Source organism: Uranotaenia lowii, chromosome 1, assembly GCF_029784155.1.
Source record: "Uranotaenia lowii strain MFRU-FL chromosome 1, ASM2978415v1, whole genome shotgun sequence".
In the NCBI taxonomy this organism is placed as follows: Eukaryota; Metazoa; Arthropoda; class Insecta; order Diptera; family Culicidae; genus Uranotaenia; species Uranotaenia lowii.
The window spans coordinates 112,711,242-112,733,425 of record NC_073691.1 but is presented as its reverse complement, the minus strand read 5'-3'; the positions used below and the strand labels follow the sequence as shown (position 1 = coordinate 112,733,425).

Below are 22,184 nucleotides of genomic sequence, written 5' to 3'. Positions count from 1 at the left end.
AAAAGCTGGCTTACTAAATAAAGGGTAGTTTTTTAACTTGTCATTCAGAATATACCCAGTCAATTATTATTCTACCTGACTTTTTTTAAACGTGTATTTATGGCAGTTAACTGACCGTTCAATCACTGACCACACTGACTTGACTCTTAGAACAAAAATTCAACCATTTTCTGTCTAATTTTTTGTTGTCAGCTTTTGCAGGTTCGCAATACCGACGGCAGGTGGCGAATCTGAAAAATTTGACAAAAAATGCCCTGTAGGAAAAATGGTCCTGTTTAGCCCGATTTTATCGTAGAAATTGCGTGTTTTATTTTTAAAGTTGGGTGGCATTTCCTAACTGGGATAGCATTTCTTCAAATCGATCGATGCGCACTCTGGAATCGACATTGCGTACTGTTGGAAAAATGATTTTTTTTTTGTTTTTTTTTCTGGAAAAATTATCCAGAAAACGAAATCGAGTGTCCAGTCAGTATGGTCAGTGGTTCAATGGTCGAAATTCTTAGTATTTGTGAGTTTTTAACTCTGAAATTGAAATCTGTCACGCATACATTTACACTTAGTGTTGTTCATGCGTATGCTATTCAAACAAGATGAACCATGCTTCTGATTGTTCATCTTGTTCATGTTTTTTTCCTGCAAACGCATGAAAAATTTAGTCTTTTGCTAGCATGGCCGCTGAGCTACAGCTCTCTTGGATTTCTTAAAAATCAGGTAAGAGGATACATTAAAACACAGTACAGTGTGGCTTTTTACTTAAAAAAAACCTTTTTGTTTATTTATCATGTACAGGATTCCGTGAAAAGCCCTCAGCATTCGATCGAAATAGTCACCAGTGAGGACCGCATGTGTAGCTCACAATGCTCCGGATTAAACATTCGTCGACTTTCCAAGATGCTCGGGATGCCGTCGGATATTGGACCGACTGGCGAAGTTTACGGAGCCCCCCATCCAGTGGTAGGAAAAATTGAAATAGAGGCGGTGCAGGCGGCAAACTTCATTGGAATTTTCGGTGCTACGTGTGCAGCCGTCGGAGGGACTACGCTCGCAGAATGTTATATACATTATTAGTTAAAAAGTGATTACTGTTGATGAGTTCATAAAATGAAAATAAACAAATGTCTTTAAATTTAAGAAATTTTGATTTAAATTTTTTTTTGAAAATTGCATTGGCGGTAGTACAGGTTTTGCCTTCACACACACACATGTACACGTGGCCTTCCGTTCACTCACACATGCACACATGGTCGCCGTTCATTTAAACTGTCATTCTGGATCGCAAAATTCATTCCAAGTAGAATTGGTTGGGCCATTTTCTACCTGGCTGCAGGCAGAAATTCTACTAGAATTCTACTAGAACTGCTACTAGAATTCTAGTAGCCCTAGTAGAATTATTATTAAGCGGGTAGAACTCTTTCTGCCGTAACCGATCTCGTTCGACGATTCAATGAATCGGCATTACTAATTTTCACCTCTGTTTGACGTACATGCTGTGTATATACACTATAAAGGGTACAAGGGCTTTACATGAAAAAGGAGCCCAGTCAATTATTAGTCTACCTGACTTTTCTTAAGCGTGAATATATGACAGTTAACTGACAGTTCAACAGTCGAAGTTCTTAGTATTTGTGAGTTTTTAGCTCTGAAATTGAAATCTGTCACACATACATCTACACTTGAAGTTGTCCTTGCATATAATCAACCCCCTGGCAACTTGACGTTTCCCATACTAATCGCGTGTGCCAGTTTTTCTGGTTCTCTGGTTCTGTCAAAATCTCATTTTCACTCAACAAACATATCGAAAGGGTGGATAATGAAATGTTCGACAATTAAAGGTTTCAAAAATGTATTTTTTATTGAAAAAAAAAAGTTTTTAAGAACAATGATTAAGAATAACCTATTAATCGGAAAAGGAGTTGATGTTTTAAGAAAAACACGATAATAGAGCATTTCCTGAGACAGATGATGGTAGGGCCCGAATAGAAAAGTAAGGTGAAAAAACCATGATTTTCATTTTCACTCTACCATGTATAAAATGGTACTTACAAAATATATCATGGTTCTGAAACCTTGAATGTACTGTGAAATTCATCGTTTTTGACAATGAAATCCATGGTTTTGGCAAAAATTACCATGAAAAAAGGGGGTTGTTAAGCAACTTAACCATGAAAAAATCAACTTTTTTCCATACATTTGAAATCACAAAACAATTTAGTTCATGGTTATTACAGCTTCCGGTTTTTCTAATGGGAACCGTGAAATTTATTGTAATTGATTGTATTTTCATCGTTTCAACAATGATGAAAATCACGATATTATCATGATATTTTATTTTGTTTTTTTCGAAATAATTCAATCAAAATTAATCAGTTTGTTAAAGTTATTCCTTGTTTTGAGAAATATTATACTTCTTTAGTCGTGCTTACTACGTGTTTACTACAAAACACGACCAATCAAGAATAATATTCCCCAAAAAGGAATAACTTTAACAAACTGATTAACTAATTTCTATTGCAAGTCACTTATTAAAAAAATGCACTTATTCAAAAGAACACATTTTATTAATGTTGTAAAGCACTTTCATTTTCTTCCTTTTAACAAATTTTCACATAACTGTTTTTCACAATTTTAAAAAAAGCTTGCACAGTGATCGGAATCTGGGCTACGCCTGCTGTAACATTTATTTTCAGGCTTACTCCCGATGCTTGAGCTCGTTCATGACGACGGTCTCGTTAGCTGATGGTTTCCTGATTGGCTTTGAGAGCAGCTCCGACCGACCTGCTGCGAGTGGTGCGTGACGCCAAAATTCGTGGACGTCATGGTTGCCCGGAAGCTGCTTTTCATGCACAGAATCCACCAGCCTGCAAAAAAAATAGGAAACGAATGATATGATAAAACGGAGAAAAACTATTCTATGAAAATGGATTTCGAGCGTAATTTCATTCGCACGGTACTAAGTATTTATGCATCATTTTTGCTTGCTCCGATAAGAAAAACTAAAAAAGAATACTTACGATAGATCCTCCCGGACTCCGCGATATCAACCGCTTGATACGGATCTTTTTCCAGTGATCATCCTCTGAGTCCATCCTATTGAGGGTCAAAGCACAGCACCTTTCCGACGGCTTGTTTTCTACTTCCATTTCCGCCGATCGGGTGGTAATTTTACCATTAGCACAAGCGATATAGCCTTGGGAACCTAGAAAAATAAATTGAATATACTTATGTGCAAAATACGGTTCCTTAAAAAGACAAACACTTTAAAAAGGTATACTCACCATCCCAGATAGGTCCTCTTGCCTGCAGAGAAAATTTACCGCAATAATTGTTGTTTATTTTCGAAAATGGCTACACGAAGAATTGAGAATAGGTAGAAAAAGCAAAAGTTTACCTACGTTCGTTTTGGTTTGGATCTCAATTTTACCATGAAGTGCACAGTAACAATAAAAATCACAGGAAAATTATTGTGATACCGTGCTTTTGGTATTTTCGACAACTATGAAATATTTTAAATTAACGATAAACTTCACGGTGACTTTAAATATTATGGTGATTTCAAAATAAAAAGCGGTTGATAAGTATTGAGAAATAACGATGATGTTTATTGTTATATTGAATATCATTGTTCGATTATAATTAATACCACGGTCTTTGCTATTCGGGGGTAGCTTTTTGTTTTTGTTTTGAAAAATGTTAACACCAACCGGTCGCCATTTTGAACTTCAGAGATTTGCACTGTTCAATTATTTCTTCAAAAGAAATTATTTTTTCAAATTAACATTTCATAACATCAACATTATCTTCAAAGTATTTCATGTCTACAATTATTTAATATTAGGTAGTTTAAAAAATTAAGAATTTTGCATTACCATGGTTATGCATAACATTTGCACCCCCAATTTAGTTTCGTTACTATCCCGCCATTGAACATGCGTAGTGTTGTTGTTTTTTTTTACCCTACCACCAGGTGCCGAAAATTGTAAACATGAGAAATCAGCTGTTCGGTTGACAAGTCGGGAAATGCTTTATATGGTCAAAAAAGTCAGCGTTTCAAATGGCTTTTATTTATGAAATACACAAGCAAATTAAAAAATCCTTGTAATTGGTTTATTGCATAGTAAAGTTTAAAAACAACATTTCTAGAGTTTGTTTTGATTAGGTCGTATGAACCAATATAAACATAATTGAGTTATTTGCTGCAAACGATTCAGAAACATGTATTTTATCTTTGGTAAAAAATTGGTTTCAATTTGTCATAAAATAACTTTTACACAATGATTTGAAATTAGGACGCATGATGACTTTCTCATTTTCGAGTGCAATTTGGTTTTTGCGACTTTTTGAACTGCACTGAATTAGCGTGCAAAACAAAGGTCGCAAAAAATAGCTCGGCGTGTTGGTTCTTGCGACATAATGCATTTTCATCAGAAAATACTTCGATGAGTGTTAGAAGTTTGAAATTATCAATGAAATTAGTTACCAATGGTGGTTCTAGGTATTTTAGGAGGATGAATGGTTCCATTTTCATGCTGGGTAAGTTAAATGAACGATAGTTTCATGGCTAAACAAATTTTAACAAGATATTTTGTTACCGCAGTGGCAACCAGATTCGGAAAAGTTTTCGCAATTGAACGGTTAGAGTTATGGTAAGCAATTTACATCCGGATGGAAACCTGATGGACAGTTCCTTGCAGCACCGATTTTAGGATGTTGCAGTCATGAAGAAAAGATAGCTTCGCTGGAAGCGGGTAGAGATTTGGACAAAGCCCGCTCTATACAATTGTTGTGCAATTCATACGAAGATTTTGTAGAGCGCATATCACCCGCAGGGATCCGGACAACACCCCAAGGATTCAAACGTAAGTCCTCTTTCGATTTTGTTCTTTTTTGAGGTGTTTGGAAAATTGTCACATATGAAGAATCCTCCAAAATCACTCGCCAATAATGAAGCCACTTTTTAAAAAAGTAATATTATGTTAGAAATTACGTAATTGGAGCTAGGGAGCAGGGATAAGCGAAGTTTAAGATAAAACAAATCGAATTTTGAGATACATTTTATCTACTTTCAAAACGACGTTTACGCCAAACACGTAATGCAAAAGGTTGTAAGTGCATTATTATACGAACAACTTAATTAAACTATTTTTTGTATACACTAGCATGTTTCGCATCAATTTTTAAATTTCATACAAAATTTTCAGACAATTCTGAGCAATATTTTAAAAAGTAGGATTAAAAATGTGTTGTAAAACTTCAGCAGCTATTTACTCGAAACACCTCAGGTGGTTCATACGACCTAATCAAAACAAACTCTAGATTTTATTCATTTCTAAACAATATTAACTTTGTTAGTTTTTTTCGAAGAGATTCTTTAGAATCATTATGTGCTTAGCGAAGGACTCCATCCGAAACTTCAAATAAAAATCAACACTTAATTTCAACAACAAGTTTCGATGGTTATATAAAGCATCTTGATCCAAAATGTGTACGGCTAATCCTCTAAAAACATCCCGTGCATCATTTGAAACCCGTGTCAGAGTTCGATTCATTATGATATCATAATAGTATGCTAGTTTATACTTTGATGATTTTGTTCTACAATTTTTACCTCCAACTCGGTTATTGTGCACACCTTTAACACATCGGCATTAACTTCTAATCTGCCAATAAAACTATTGAAAAGTTCATTTCTGCAATCTTCTTATTTGATGCTACGAACTATTCTTTTTTTGAAATGAACTTGTCGAAATTTTATCTGTACCCCGCATAAATGAGGATTGTAACCAAACGGTTTCCTTAATAGTAAAGCGATGATTTGATGAAGCGTAAAAAAACGTTTAGCAAACGATTATTCAAACCGTGAAATACATTAGTTTAATCGTGAATTCCAAATTCACAGTATTTTTAATATGTCGTTAGGTTATGTAATTGTTAATAACCGTTAAAGCACTTGTATGGAGGAACTGTTCTACATGCAGTCCATGTTAGGTTTAAAAACCGATTGCTGAAAATGTATTTAGATCATCGGATTGTCATCGTTATAGTTTTTTTCGAGGAGCTCTCATTCCTAAACGCTTACGTCAATGGTTGTGTAACGATATGACTTTACTTTATTCCAACATTATTCAAACCGTTTAAGGAATCGTTCGTAAAAAGTGCACGCACACAAACGCAATATTTTTAATGTACATGGGAAATTTTCGGATAAAAATGGAAATTGTTTTCTAATTGCAACATTTTATTGAATATCGTTTAATATAACCAACGCAGTCCTAACGCAGCGTTGAAAACGTATTTATTAACTGGAAGCTGCTTCTCTCGCAGGAATTCCAGGATCTTGGTTGCTCCTTATTGGCAGTAGCGCGAAGTTAATCGCTGATAGGTGACCTGGTTCGGTTCAACGCCCTTGGGTTGCAGATCCGCCAGAAATTCCGTTGGCGAGAAGGAGTGCTCATTATCCAAATACACCCGAAGAAGGGCGTTGTAGTGGGAAATGTCCATTGCTACGTTCAAGCTGTTCAACGTTTTCCATATCTCCTGAACCAGAGCTATACGCACCTCGGGAAGCTCTTCTGGAACTAGGTTACCTGCAATGAGAAATCCAAAATTTTCTGCTAAGGTAATTCTTATGAAACCACGTTTAACATACCGCAACAACGAATAACCATGCAGTTAAGATTGAGCGCTGGAAGCGAAACGGTTAATTCTCATTTCCTCTAGAACATCTTCCAGATCTCGGCTTGAAATTCTTCCAGGGCGTTTTACATCTTCATCCAGCCGCTTCAAAGATCGGTCTAGTTCCTGACTGGAACTAACGGAACGCTGAAAAGGCAAAATATTTACACTTTATTTTAAAAACTAGTGCAATTAAACACACAGTAGAGAAATGAGCAGAAAATCAATTACAGATAGAATCTGTTGCGTAACATGAACTTGTACATCACTGCACTGCGTGCCGCAAACCGGCACCCACATCAATGGAGAAATTGTCTGAACTTACCTCACAGAACTGCCGCACAAACATTGCGACTGCTGAACAAAACTTAGTTCCGTCTCCCGGACTGTGTTGAAAACTAAGTTCTGTGCGAATCCGACGAAATAGCGCACAAATTTACTGGACCGCAATATCGATGCCATGATAGAATTATGAAATACGAGAAGACCACCAGGGTTGTCAGATGGTTTTTAAAAAAATCTGTATCGGCCTCATGAAAAAATCTGTATTTATCTGTATTTGAACTTAAACCACAAAAAAGTGCTATTATTGATTTCTATGTTAGATTATTGCTTAATATGCAATATGGATATCAGTTTTAATGTTTCTAACGTATTCATTATTTTAAAATTCAAATTTATTACATTATTTGAACTAAATGTAGAGTGATAAAATGTTAGTTTTTTTTTTTGTTAGATATGAAGATTATTATTAAAGGCTAATTCACTCACACCAGATGAACAAATGCAATTTTGTTGGCCGCAACCTGCAATCTGCAATAACTTGAGAGTCAACTAAGTTATGGTCAAAACAAGCTAAAGTTCTAAAGAACCCAAGCAACCAGAATTCCCTTAAAAAGGTTCCATAGAAGCTTAATCAGCTCTCGTTTGTGTCTGAAGAGAATGCTAATCAGCCCAAAATTTAAGTTCTTAAAGCTACTTTCAAGTTCGTTTAGGTGGCTGTAGAGAACGCTATTCAGCTTCTAAGAGAATGTCAAGCAACTTCTACGCGCCGAAAAAAAAAATCCGACTGACAGATTGCTCTGACAACCACATGTCAGATTGCTAGGTTGCCGGTCTATCATATTTTATCTCATTGATTTTAATTATATTGTTTTGATTACAAAAGCTGGAGCTGGCGTGTAGCCTAGAGAATTGAACCGCTGCTCTCTAGGTTGTAATGAAACTCACCAGCCTCTCGACCAATCCAGCAATAGCTAATTGCCACTGTAATAATAAGTATTTAAACTTAATGTCATTTGAGATGATTGAGTGGGTTGGTCAATAGAAGGTACCTTATTTCGTTCAAAGGACTTTCAGTACACAATATGAATCATAACACAAATTCGCATCATCAAAAATTTATTCGAATATCTTATTTAACATTTATAAGAAAAATTCGATAAAATCTTGAATTCCATTTGTACATATCAGTACAGATATAAACAAAACAAATACCATGACAAGAAATTGACAGACATTTTTGACATGTCGCTTAGAATTCCCATATAGGTTCTTTAAAACACCTTCAAGTACCTTAATGGTGCGCTTTAGAATGTTAAGCGAACGTTATCGACCTTCTTGAAAAACATTTTTGACATGTCGCTTAGAATTCCCATATAGGTTCTTTGAAACACCTTCAAGTATCTTAATGGTGCGCTTTAGAATGTTACGCGAACGTTATCGACCTTCTTGAAAGAAGTTCCATTAAAAGCGCTTAGAAGTTCCGTTATCGATAGTTTAACCTTTCAAAGGGCGATGGAAGTTCCTGAGTAACTTTTACGCGACAAGAGTCACCTGAAGTTCCCGTAATACATTTTTTCAGCCAAATGTGAACTTCGGAGTTCGGAGTTAAGTAAAAACGCGACTTTTGGTTGCTTGGGAAGTTAGTCTTCAAAAATTTTTCAAATAAATATCCTTAAAACAGGTTCAACTCATTAGCTTCCAAATCAGCTTACCAGATGAACAGTACATTGTTTGATAACAGAGATACGCGTTATAAGATACGCGAACTAAGAGTGCATGTTTTAGAAGACTGATCTTAAACTTCTGGCCGTTACACCATACTACGGGGTGATCCCAAACTTTTGGACGATGACTTGAGTAGCTATTTTATATATTTTAAGAACATTGCAAATTTTTCGCACAAAATTAAACAAATGTTTTTTTTAATAAGTACGGAAAAAGAATTCATATGCAACTCGAATTTTGAAATTTTAAGTTTGGTTTTTGAAAAATGTCCCAACTTTAAGCTAAATTTTAGTCATATAAATTCAATATTAACATTTTGTTAAATACATACAAAGAAGGTTTAGCTCACGATCTCTTGAATATGTTCAAAAGAATTCCAATATATAAAAAGATGGCTGAGATATGAGCGATCAAAATTTTCATGTTTTTGAGGAAGTGATCCCAAACTTTTGACCAGCAGTTTATTTCTGACATCCCGAATAGCCAAGACCATGGTATTAATATGACAAAACATTCATTTTCAATTTAACAATAAACTTCATCGTATTATCTAAATATTTATCAACCGGTTTTAATCTTGAAAGTACCATAATTTAGAAAATAACCGTTAAGTATATCGTTAATTCAAAATATTTCATAGTTGACATTTCTACCAGAAGCATGGTTGCACAGTTCTTTTCTTGCGATTTTTATTGTTACAATGTATTTTAAGGTAAAATTAAAATCCAAACCATACGAAAATTGATAAATTTTTTGCTTTTTTGCACTTTTACGCTTTTCCGTGTGAACAAAATTTTTGGCGCTAATATAAACAAACGCTTTTTTCAGCAATTTTTTGTGATTTTCGTGGCCGGAATCAGTTAATCCGGAAAAGTTCGGATAGGAAGGCGATGTCTTCAACATGCTGTGATGATGGTGAGTACCTTCTTGTATTGTTTTGTTCAATGATTTGTAGGATGAAAGAAATTTCTTTTATTCCAGAAGCTCCGAAGAAAACGGTTAAGTTCCCCAGCTCCAGCTTTAGGTCAGGCCCACATACAATGGTTGAGCTGGACAGGTCAGACGTCCGACGCAAACCCGTATCGCACGGATTGGTGGTCTGGTGGACTGGTGAGAAGAAATCTAGCCGGAAATGGTTGTGGAAAAGAAGCCTCAAGAGCCGCCGGTGTTAAAGTGTAAATGGTTCGATAGTTTCCATATAGCTTTCAAAAAGTGACTATACTTTTCAACAAAAGGTACTTTAAACTTGAATAAAAAATTAAGCAAACCATGTTTTCTTTATTTTAATAAGAAATATAAATTTGAAAGAAAAAAAAACCAATGAAAACAATAATTCAAACTATGAAATTTCACGGTCCCGAAATTATTATAAATTATGAATTAACCTGAAAGTTCATGATCGTTGAACGATTAAAATTCAAGGGAAAACTATGAATTTTAATGTTCCGTCGAAAAAAATGGAAGTTGTAAAGACAATCAACTTTATCGTTTTGTGTTTCAAAATGTATGGATAAAAGTTGATTTTTTCATTGTTAAGTTGCTTAACAACCCCCTTTTTTCATGGTAAATTTTGCCAATACCATTAATTTCACTGTGGAAAAATATGAATTTAACAGTACAATCATGGTTTCATGTACCATGATTCGCATAGTGCCAACCATAAAATTCGTGGTTGTGTGATAATGAAATTCATGGTTTCTTCACAATGTTTTTCTATTCGGGATCATTAAAAAAAAAGTCTTCGGGAATTTGATATTGAAGTTTCTATTTAACTTATTCCCCAACTTTGCCGAAATCTACAAAACGTGTTTACTCATGCCTCAAGAAAAATGAAAGATTGTACTTTGTTCATTAAATTTAGGTCAAAATTTCCATTTTTGTGGAATTGGAATAAAAATGACAAAACGGAAACTTTTATCACTGTTTCCTCCGAAGTCAAATTTACTCGCTTTTCTCGGGAAAATCGATGTTTTTTTTTTATTTTTGACATGTAGTTTAGCCAGCGTATAAGTTTATTGAATGCATTTTTTAACCTATTCTTAGTATTCCTATCTAAAATAAGAGCTTATATTGCTTGAAGGTTTCTGCCATGTGTTATCGATAAAAAATTTAGAGCCAATTTATAGATCCTTACCACATTTAGAACTTCGAAAAATTTCGTCTTATAAACATCACGCCTGATGTTGCACTTTAAAAAATTAAGGTACACCGGGGTAAGTGTGGACGGGTTTTCGTATAGTTCAACTTTAAAAAATCATTAAAAAATCAGCAGTGGAGCAATTTTGATAAATTGACGATCAATGTGATGCAGAACATATTTTTAAAAAAGGTGAAGAGATGAGCTCGATAGAAGCAAAGCGAAAAAAGTTATCACGCAAATCGTTATGGACGGCTGGTGTCTTCACTTACCCCGCTTTATGGGGTAAGTGTGGACGGTAGATTTTCCCTTTGATTTCTCAGGAAATTTTCAAAAAATTTGTGTTTTCTTGGTTGAATACGTTACTTTATTGCTCGAACCGTCCAAAATTTTGAAAAAGTTCATGATATATAATTATAGTGTGTAATTTATGTTACAACACACGAGATCCGATTTCATCAAAAACACCCCAACAAACCATTAAGCACTATGATAAGCCGAATAATGGGAGAATTAAAGCACTCGAGTGCCTGTAAGCCCTACAAGACTTTATCAAGTGCCAATAAGCACTGGTGGGAGCAAGCATGGAAATAATTCGTATATAGGTTCGTAACAGTGCTTCAGGGCTTCCAAACCCTGCAAATGATAGCTAGTGGGTTAAACGTCATTTGAAGAAAAGAAAAAAAAAACTAGAAATTTGTTTACTTTGGATCGTTGCTGCTCTACGAGGGCGAAGAAATGTAAGTATTTTGGTTAGAATAATATCAAAGCCTGATAATGTTGAATTTTGAATCCATCTATCCTTTTCAGCAATTTGGATTGTCGGCATCATGATGGAACAACAGGCGCGAAAGGATCTTGAACGGTTTCGCTTAAACTGTCCTAACCTGCATCTGGCATCTGGAAACAGCTGGTCCGATTCTATTAACCAGGTATTTGCTGTCCAGTGTCCATACTTAAAAAAAACTTGAGCAAAGTGAAAATAAGTGCGCAGAATAAAAGTATTAACCTACTTCACAGTAGATGATTAACAAATATATCTCTAACGAAAAATCAAAACTGCATTTTTTATTCATTCCGGAACATTCAATTTCGAACGAGGGAAATGATATCCAGTTCGCTTAAATTGGCAAAATTTTCCCCTATTCTTGCGTTGTCTCGATTGACGATTGAGCAGAGGCGCTAACAAGTGAAAGGTCGGAAAAGTTCTGAGTTCGATTCCTCGCTTCTTCCGTAATGTTTCAATCTTCAAAAAAAAATTGTCGACTTGAAAAAAGGGGTGAGGGAGAAAAAGGAAACGAATAAGGGGGAAAAAAGACAGAAAACATAAACAAATTTTTATTTTTTTTTTTTAACCAGTGGGTTGTACCCACTGGCAAATTTTTTTGACATTTCCCCATAGGCCGTCGTATATCAGTCGAATTGCAGGCCAAAAGTGGCTTTCAATCAGCCCTTGAAAGGAATGTAGAGCTATTTGGCTCAGCTAGGACTTTTCTATATCCAGCTATAATGCCAACTTAGGGCCATTTATCAAGGCTTATTGGTTACTTGGGACAGAACAAATAAGTACTTTACTCAAATTTTCATGATCCGAATGTTAATATAGCTAAATAATACAACTCATAAAGGATGAAAGACAGAAAATTGAAAAAATGTGTAAACATCAGGTCTTTTTAAAGCCGTCCACACTTACCCCAGGTAGGGGTTGGAGACAAAATTTTAGTTTTTTGTAAACAAACTCTTTTTTCTTAATTTTTAACCGCCGTTTCTTTTCCTAACTGGTTGTTTGGAATGTAAGGATTGTTTCAATGTAGAGTTTTTCATCGAGAGCCAGCTAGTTTAGGAGAAATTTGCAATTGAAAAAGATGCACATCAACTCGACATCGTAGTTGAAAATAGAAAATTCCGAAAAAGTCGCTGTAAACAACCGTTATTGTCTGAATCGTATCTTTTTCACAGTTATTGGATAGATTACAAGTAAATTGAACATTCTGCATCAAAAGTTTGAAAAAATAGTGCACAGTATTGTTTTTATAGCCATCGTCCACACTTACCCCGCGTCCACACTTACCCCGGTGTACCTTACTCAAAAACTATAAATACCTATAACAAAAGCTTGTCGAGATGTAACACGTTTAATTTCAAGTTCAGTTGATAAATTTTTATTAATGAGTTAATTTCAAATCAGTATATGGACCATGAAGACCAATCCTTTTTGTTATCGTAATGAAATATGAAATTAAATTTCGAATGTTTGTTCCTGTATGAACTAAAACTCGTTTAAATAAGTGGGCTGGTTTAAAAAAATTAACTGCATATCGTGTAAGACATGAATTTGTTTTTTTAAGGTATTCTCCTACTTTATTCAGTTATATAGTTTCGCATTTAAAAACTGACTGATTCAAACCTTATTGAAATTAGAATTTTTATATGATTCTCAATCTATTTTATTTTTAAAACTCTCTTAAAGTGATAATCTTAAATACCACCCTACTTTATAGATATCAAACTTAAGGAGAAGAGATTTTATACTGATTTTATTATCAAAATTCGCGTACTCTGTTAGGGGGGCTATTATTCGCCGTTAAAACAATTAAGTTATGCTGCTGGAAAAAAGAGACTATAGAAGCTCCTACTAACCTAGAATAAATGATAAGTAGATGGTTATAGTCGTCACAAAGCTCACTTGTAGAAGTTAAAGGTCTGGATTAATTATTTGTGCTGTTGCAAGCATTTGCGGTATATACTGCAATTGGAAAGATTTGAAAAGATTCAACTGAATTAGTCCATAAATACGGTTAATCAACAATTGATTTAGATTTTTTTCAAAAAAATCTGTATAAATCTGTATCAATGTTTAAAAATCTGTATAAAAATCTGTATCTGTATCTTATCTGTATTGACGTTGAAAAATCTGTATAATACAGAAAAATCTGTATATATGACACCGCTGAAGACCACACCGATTTTTTCGTGCTTCGTCTTCTTCTTCCTGCTTCACGTTTGTTGACAACCAAAAAATTAAACGCAAGGCGGGTAAAGCTAGGTGTGTTCTTATACCAATGCACGGAATCGTCCATCTTGTGACCCTTGTGACAGGCAATCGTAATCGTAGGCATGGTAGGCGAACAATTCGCTGTCAAAAAGCGCACCGTCTCCACCCCCCACCAATGAGAAACTTTTAGTACCCCTTGCCTACTTTTCCTCAGTATGCACCCACCCTACTGGAGGCACTCTGATTAAACGTCTGCGTCAGTGGTGCCAGGTTCAATGTTTTATCAATATTTGTACCTACAGTTATTGGGATGCGAAATTTAAAATATATAACTTTTAATATTATAATATTTTAGATGATCAGGTTGATTATGGGTAGTAATTTAAGAATGTTTTAGAAACATCAATGAGTTATTGATGCAAATAAGAATGCTTGATTTCAAATAACCACTCGTTGTTTTACCTTACATAAGATGAAGAATAATAGGATTATGTAGGAAATTGTATTTGTTGCGACTAATGTTGAATAAGGTTGCTCAAGACGCGTCCTATTCATACAAAAATAACAATTTAACTAAAATTGTTATTAAGTCCAGATGGATTCGCAAAAAACCTCGTTTAGTATGGTGTATGTGTAACGAGCCTACACGGAGAAAAAAGTATAGTATTTTTAACAATAACCCACTTTTATTCAATCATATTTCTGATTAATTCTCGGCTAACTATAAATATCAAACTTTCAATTATATATACAATTGATTTTCGGATTGCTTTTTTGTGTCCAACAATGCATATAATAGATTCAATTATACCGATGTGATTGATTTTGCGCACTCAACTATAAATATAATAGATTCTACTACATATGTATGATTGAATTTCTTCATTCTACCATTAATATGATAGATTCAACTTTGATTGTATGATTGATTCAATTATATATATAGTAAATTTAATTATACAAAAACAGTTGATTCAATTATATTTGTAGTCGATTCAATTATTGTGTATTATAGAATTAAAAGTTTATTTTATATGATTTATTTCATGTATACAATTAAAAAAAGTTAGATTTCGGAAGTTTTATAGGTTTTTACTAGGCTCAGAACCTTTAATTTTGGTTCCGAAATAAAAGCTAGCAAGAGTAGGAACATTGTATTTCTTAAAATAAATTTATCATTTTAATATGTAAACAAACTTAAACCTCCATCACCTCCATAAAATTACCATCATAACCATGATTATTCGAGAACCGTGGCTGGTGATTCTGGAATTGATGATGATGGTGATGGTAGTTAAAATCACCGAAGCGCGAGCTGCACCAAAACCTTCTTCTTCAGTTGGATTATTTTGGATCCACTAGCTGGCAATCGACGAAGATGCCGAAATAGGATAGATTTCAGCACCGGCATTCCCGGAGCGCCGATCACTGCTAGGGTTGCTGGAAAGCATACGAGCGAATGGAACGCGTCCATTAAAGGAGCTACGGAAACCGGATCCCCCGTTGCCACTGTATGGCATGTTGCCTTCGGTAGAACTACCGGAAACTTGCCTTCCAATAATGATGGCCGCAGCTGGTAGCGAAGCTTGATGAACGGTTGCAGTCACGGTTGATTCTACGGGGCCAACAGATGGGCAAATCGAAGTCAGCTGAGAGGGCTGGGAATTCTCGAGTACAGTAACTGTGAATGCTGGAATGTAGCTGCTGGCTGTGCTGTTCGTATCCTTTTCGAGTGCTAACGGTGGCTTTGGGTTCGGCGAGTAGTCTGTGGTTGTTCCGATGATGGCCGGAGCTGACGATTCATAAGTCGATGAAGAGGAATTTTGTTCCGGAGAAATCATTCTTGAACCTCTAGCTGCTCCAGTATTTCTTCCGTCTGCTTCCCGCATGTTACCTGAAATTACAACAATTCGGATGATTTTGGACAAAAACATTTTAACGTTTAATATTAATTACCACCCGTATCCGAATCTGCAAGATGCATTTCTGGTACGGCAAAAAAAAAAATTTTGTCACCTCCCGCCGCGAATGCAAATAACTGAAATGGCGGCAAGAGAAAAATGTAAACATTAATGCCAGTTAAACCAAATATATTTATTGTAAATTCTAGATTCTAGAATCTATCATAACAATCAAGTTTCATTTACTATATTTATGATTAAAAACCTAGAATCAATCATACATTTGTAGTTCAATCTATTATAATATAATTGAATCAATTATACCACTACAGTTGAATCTATCATATTTACAGTTGAATCAATTATACCACTACAGTTGAATCTATTATATTTATAGTTGAATGCCTATAGTCAATCATACAATTGTAGTTGAATTTATCATATCTACAGTTGAATCAATTATACCATTACAATTGAATCAATTATACCATTACAATTGAATCTATTATATTCATAGTTGATTGCATAAGGTCAATCAGCAGTTTGTAGTTGAATCTATTGTATTTATAGTTGAATGCATAAAATAAATCATACAGTTGAACGCATTATATTGATAGTTGATTGCGTAAGGACAATTAGAAGTTTGTAGTTGAATCTATTATAAAAGCAGTTGAATGCGAAAAAATCAACTGCATTTCGATTATTGGTATAACAAGCTGAAATAATTGGAACAACTACCGTCTTTTTTCTCCGTGTATAGTAAACAAAGAGACGAAATGTCACGATTGGAATTTTTGATTTTCTGTCAGTGTCATTCCAATCGAGCAAAACCTAGCAGTCTTAAAGGCAGCCCTACAGCACAGAGAACAGAGTTCGGGCTGGAGCTCAAGACGTGTGTGAGATTACCAACCTCAGATTCAAACCAATTCGTAAATGGACTAACATCCATAAGATGTCGCTACTAGTACACTTATTTTTTTCCTTTTTTCAACACGCTTATAAATTAATACTTACAGCTTATCTTAAAAAGGAGTGTGCAATATATTACAGTAACACATGTTTCATGTAAAAAAATTGAAAAACATCATGATTTAAAAAAAAATGCAAAGCAGTTTCCAATCATATTTTAATCGCTGTCATATGTCTCAGCATATGCCCCATATTGTTCTATCAATATTGGCGCTGAATTGAAAGTTGAATTGAAAGTTGAATGCCAAGTTTTGAAGTATGGGCTGGGATTTTACTATCGGTAAATAGTTTTCTAGAACAGAAAATGTGAACATTATTGTAATAATTGTAAATTATGGGTCGATATCCCGGTTGATGTTACCTGAGATTGATACATGAGGACTTGTAACTCAGGATAAGTAATCAGTAGAAATGAATAAAGTTATTATTAATCATGATTTACAAGTCCTCTTCTATCGATCTCAGGTAACATCAACCGGAATATCGACCCATAATTAACAATCATAACATTTATGTTCACATTTTCCGTTCTAGAAAACTATTTACCGATAGTAAAATCCCAGCCCATACTCCAAAACTTGGAATTCAACTTTCAATTCAACGCCAGTATTGATACAACAAGGCATATGGAATATGATTTGAATTTTTTTAAAATCATGATGTTTTTAAAATAATTGCACCAAAAAATGTGTTACTGTCATATATTGTACTGGCACCCCTTTAAGATAAGCGATGAGTATTCATTTCTAAGCGTGTCGAAAAAATGAAAAAAAAAAAGTTTTGTACTGGTAGCGACATCTTATGGATGTTAGTCCACTTACAAATTGGTTTGAAACTTAGGTTGGTATTCTCACACACGTTTTCAACACATTTTTGTTCGGGGCTCGCTATCTGTTATCTGTGCCTACAGCAGGGTTGCAAGCCCATTATTTCAAAAGGGATCAGATTGCGCTTCTTTGTTTACTATAGTTTCTTTATGTATGTGCATATCTCCAAGATAAATTAATGTCTTCGAAACTCTACAGAGTCGTATCAGAACATACAAAAAAATATAAGAGATATTCTCATAAGTACGCATTGATGTTTTGCAAAACTACCTGGCATCCCTGACCAGCGTTTCGCTCTTTTTTGACGCAAGTTTGTCATCAGTCATGAACGGTAGGGTTAACGGTTAGAGATCATTTTTACGATTACAGAAAAAATAAAGGAAATCGTTCATACCATTCTATCACCTTTACAGATACCATCACTTTTTCACATAAAGGTTCATGTTTCGTTTTTATCGTTCAAATTTTTCGTCGAAGTAAAGTTTAATAGAACAGCTACGTTTACACTGAAAATCACTTTTTCTGAAGCTGTAGATGAATCGTATATACTGTTTGAGATATAGTTTTTTAGTATGCGGGTGGTGACGCCTTGTTACAAAAACACAACGGATTCGGATGAAAGATGGCCATTTTGTAATCTTTGCTATAAACAGAAATTTTATTAATTTGGAACCGAGAATGGAACACAAAAAGATTGAAATAAAATTACTAATTTCATTGACAACTATTTCAAAATTTAGTTATAAAGTTATTCATTTTTCTTTTTTGCATCACATTTGATTATGTGCCCTTTTAAAATGGTATTTCGTCAGTTGAATTGCATCCAAGGATGCCGAAACAAAATCAAGCGGTTTCAATGGAAAATGAACGTTGCCGCTGCTAGGGACGACCCAGGATGCATGTAAACAAACGCGACTAGTGCGACATCTACAATTTTGAAGACGGCACAGCAAACTCGACTAAACTTCCGAATAGCAAAGACCATGGTATTAATATAACCGAACAATGATTTTCAATTTAACAATAAGCTTCATCGTAATATCTCAATAATTTTCAACCGCTTTTAATTTTGAAACCACCATCATTTTTAACGTCACCGTGAAGTATATCGTCAATTCTAAATATTTCATAGTTGTCTTAAATATCAAAAGCACGGTATTGTTATAATTTTCTTGTGATTTTTATTGTGACTGTGTACTTCATGGTAAAATTAAAATCCAAACCAAAACGAACGTTGGTAAACTTTATTATTTTTTACATACTTTTAATTTTGCGTGTAGAGATTTATTTTGGTGGGAAAGTGCGCCATTTTCGCGTCTTTGTTTTCGAAAGAAATTTATAAAATTGCCGGTTATCTCTACTTCAAGATTTGAAACATTCTGTAACTGGGATTCCCTGGCCCGGGTGGACCATCATCCGTCGATTCGATTCACAAACCATAAATTTTATGGTCTACACAATGCTTATTATCGTCCACGATACCGTGAACACACATTGGAATTCATAGTTTCCGACCATACATTTCACTGTTTTGGCGAAAATAACCATGAAAAAGGGGTATTGTTATGCAGCGTGACCATGAAAAAAATGGCGATTTTCCATACATTGGGAAGCCCAAAAATATAAAGTTCATGGTTAAAACAGCTTTCAGTTTTTCATGGTAAAACCATGAAAATCCGTTTATTTCGATTGTTAAAACGAAGATGGAAATCAAGGTTTTTCTATGGTATATACATATTGTTTTAACCATAGAATTTCATGGTTTACCATGAATAATTTATATTCTTATTGATTGGAATAGATTGCTAAAGTTATTACTAATTTTAAGGAATTTTATTCATGATAGTTATGCTTTTAACTAAACTTGATAAACGTTTATTTAAAGCACGACTAATCAAGAATATTATTCCTTAAAACAAGAAATAACTTTAACAACCTGGTTGATTAAAAAAGGAATTCAAAATAGTTTTATTTTATTTTATAATATTGTGGTATAGGTGATTTAGCCCATTGAAACTTTTAATTTGACAGCTGTTTCGACCGCCGACTTTTTCAGAGTCACCTGCAACGATGAACAATCCCGAGCCCGAGTATTTCAAAGCAAGTTGTACTCAAAGATACAGGCCTTTGGTTTGAAGTTCGGGCAGCCACCTTAGTCGGTCAGTTCAACGCTGAGCGCCTCAAGTTATTTGCACTTGGTCGAGAAAGAATTTGCTTGGTACTCGATGGAGGTGATGCCCTTCAGCAATGCTGTGTCCCGTCCCGTTTCAGATGTGGAAGCTGCAAGTAAACGAGAGATTTCCGATAAGTTGAGATTTTAGACAGAAATATGAGATTTATTATTTAAGAATTATATTCGAAATTCCAGAATGCAGATAACCATTGCAAATTCGAATTCGGATAACATATTTCAGATTATGATTGAAATTTAAGATTTCAGATAGATTTAGATTTCAAAATTCAGATTCAGGATCAGGGCTAAAATCAGAATACAGACCGCCGATTAAATTTCAAGTCATAGATTTTAGATTCAGAGCGGTTTTAAATTTGATTATTCAGATATCTTAATTTAGATAGCAGACTTAAGTCTATCATTTTAAATATCTTTTAAAAATTCTTTCGTCGTTAAAATTCAGTCCATATAATAAACTCAATAGGGGTCGAGACCGACTTACCAACTTTTAAATCGTCACCATTGTGAGTATCCCGGACAGGTTGTACCGGAAGCTACACCGCTCTGTTGGTTCCTAAATAAGGCCAATATTGCCTCCGATTTAGGGTTTCTTAAAGATCTGTAGCGTGGCTTCCAGGCAATTCAATCTGATTTCCTGTTCGACTTCGGTGACGGCGTAGGTGATGGGTAGTCAGCGAAGCACCAACCACCAGAAATTGTTGGTCGCTTGCCTGTGCGTGCGGCAGCCTATATTTTGCAAATAATAAATGTCAAGAATAATTTTTAAATTAGGCTAGTTACAAACAAATAAGTACCTTAACATCCTTGAATAGATCTTGAATCGACGGGGAATCTCTCTCGACGGATACCATTCCAGCCATCGTCGTCGATGGCTGAATGGGAACCACCACCATGGCGGCATGTTTCAACAGCTTCTGGTGAGGCGGATGGAAGATTTCCAGAGGATGGCCACCGCAGATTATCCGGATAGTCAACATCAGATCCGTCAGAAGAGGGCCGTTAAACGTCAGCGCACCACAGTTATCGCGTTATCGAAATCTCCGCACAGAATCGACGGATGATGGTCCACCCGGGCCAGGGAATCCCAGTTACAGAATGTTTCAAATCTTGAAGTAGAGATAACCGGCAATTTTATAAATTTCTTTCGAAAACAAAGACGCGAAAATGGCGCACTTTCCCACCAAAATAAATCTCTACACGCAAAATTAAAAGTATGTAAAAAATAATAAAGTTTACCAACGTTCGTTTTGGTTTGGATTTTAATTTTACCATGAAGTACACAGTCACAATAAAAATCACAAGAAAATTATAACAATACCGTGCTTTTGATATTTAAGACAACTATGAAATATTTAGAATTGACGATATACTTCACGGTGACGTTAAAAATGATGGTGGTTTCAAAATTAAAAGCGGTTGAAAATTATTGAGATATTACGATGAAGCTTATTGTTAAATTGAAAATCATTGTTCGGTTATATTAATACCATGGTCTTTGCTATTCGGGATGTATCTTTCGGGGGGATAATCGTAACCGATCGACCGAACTAGAACGCGATTTAAGAGCACGGAATCTGCCTTTTGTGTGGAGAATCGTCGCGCCACAAGAAAATACCGCCGCCTGCGTGTTTAAGCGACAACCGAAGCGCACACTGTCTTGCCGATGACTCCTTTTTTCCGCGTGGCAATTTTTGACAACCTTTGTTGCACGCCCGAATACGAAAATATTGTAACATGACGGTTCCTGTCTCCGTTTACTTTTCCCCGAATTGGGTGCCTTGAACCCAAACCTGCACGCTTGGCATTTTTTGTCTAGTATTGGTTTAATTTTCCATACACGCTGATTATATTCGACGTGGGGATGGGTTTTTATTGAGTTAATAATGCCAATTGCTCGTATCGTATCAGTTTAGGGACTATTAACTTAAAAATAAAATTCAATTGCAACAAGAATTGGGGAAAACCAAATCCAGCATAAGCTTTAAACGCTGCCCTCTAGAATTTGCCATTTTGAACTCTGAAAATAAACACAATTACAACCCGACATTCACTTGAAATTCAAGTGATGGGGAAGTGAATATTTTCCCTCACTTCAAATTCAAGTGACGACTTAAGTGAATGTGGATGAATTCACTTGAAATTTAAGTGACTGCCAAGTGAAATCACTGACCACACTGACATGACACTTAGAACAAAAATTCAACCATTTTCTGTCTAATTTTTTGTTGTCAGATTTTGCAGGTTCGCAACACCGACGGCAGGTGGCGAACCTGAAAAATTTGACAAAAAATGCCCTGTAGGAAAAATGGTCCTGTTTAGCCCGATTTTGTCTTAGAAATTGCGTGTTTTATTTTTAAAGTTGGGAGGCATTTCCTAACTGGGAGAGCATTTCTTCAAATCGATCGATGCGCACTCTGGAATCGACATTGCGTACTGTTGGAAAAATTATCCAGAAAACGAAATCGAGTGTCCAGTCAGT

The 22,184-nt window shown here is 35.1% G+C and overlaps 3 protein-coding genes and 2 long non-coding RNA genes across 5 annotated transcripts; 1 reads left to right on the top strand and 4 right to left on the bottom strand.

Moving 5' to 3' along the window:
* The first annotated feature begins 594 nt into the window (after window positions 1–594).
* On the top strand, window positions 595–1,068 carry LOC129737816 (uncharacterized). The gene is made up of 2 exons (XM_055728977.1): window positions 595–711; window positions 790–1,068. Exons 1-2 carry the CDS (start codon window positions 598–600, stop codon window positions 1,066–1,068), a joined length of 393 nt encoding a protein of 130 aa, XP_055584952.1. The 5' UTR covers window positions 595–597.
* A 1,526-nt stretch (window positions 1,069–2,594) lies between these two features.
* Window positions 2,595–3,403, bottom strand: LOC129753349 (uncharacterized). The gene is made up of 3 exons (XR_008738926.1): window positions 3,276–3,403; window positions 3,012–3,196; window positions 2,595–2,858 (listed from the first exon to the last, which is right to left on the bottom strand). It is a non-coding gene; the product is annotated as an uncharacterized LOC129753349 (long non-coding RNA).
* Window positions 3,404–6,343: 2,940 nt separating this feature from the next.
* On the bottom strand, window positions 6,344–6,694 carry LOC129738390 (leucine-rich PPR motif-containing protein, mitochondrial-like). The gene is made up of 2 exons (XM_055729574.1): window positions 6,647–6,694; window positions 6,344–6,584 (listed from the first exon to the last, which is right to left on the bottom strand). Exons 1-2 carry the CDS (start codon window positions 6,663–6,665, stop codon window positions 6,346–6,348), a joined length of 258 nt encoding a protein of 85 aa, XP_055585549.1. The 5' UTR covers window positions 6,666–6,694; the 3' UTR covers window positions 6,344–6,345.
* An 8,137-nt stretch (window positions 6,695–14,831) lies between these two features.
* Window positions 14,832–15,836, bottom strand: LOC129740326 (uncharacterized). Its single transcript, XM_055731970.1, has 2 exons — window positions 15,771–15,836; window positions 14,832–15,708 (listed from the first exon to the last, which is right to left on the bottom strand). The coding sequence occupies exons 1-2, from the start codon at window positions 15,796–15,798 to the stop codon at window positions 15,173–15,175; spliced, it is 564 nt and encodes a 187-aa protein (XP_055587945.1). The 5' UTR covers window positions 15,799–15,836; the 3' UTR covers window positions 14,832–15,172.
* Window positions 15,837–18,148: 2,312 nt separating this feature from the next.
* On the bottom strand, window positions 18,149–21,403 carry LOC129738915 (uncharacterized). The gene is made up of 4 exons (XR_008735680.1): window positions 21,193–21,403; window positions 20,500–20,811; window positions 20,187–20,431; window positions 18,149–19,791 (listed from the first exon to the last, which is right to left on the bottom strand). It is a non-coding gene; the product is annotated as an uncharacterized LOC129738915 (long non-coding RNA).
* Window positions 21,404–22,184: the final 781 nt, after the last annotated feature.

What these genes read in the sequence shown, in the direction of transcription:
- LOC129737816 (XM_055728977.1), top strand. Translation starts at nt 598, where the DNA reads ATGCTTCTGATTGTTCATCTTGTTCATGTTTTTTTCCTGCAAACGCAT. An exon ending in TTGGATTTCTTAAAAATCAG is followed by an intron (nt 712 to 789) that starts GTAAGAGGATAC and finishes TATCATGTACAG; the next exon opens with GATTCCGTGAAAAGCCCTCA.
- LOC129740326 (XM_055731970.1), bottom strand. Translation starts at nt 15,798, where the DNA reads ATGCATCTTGCAGATTCGGATACGGGTG. An exon ending in TGCAGATTCGGATACGGGTG is followed by an intron (nt 15,709 to 15,770) that starts GTAATTAATATT and finishes TTGTAATTTCAG; the next exon opens with GTAACATGCGGGAAGCAGAC.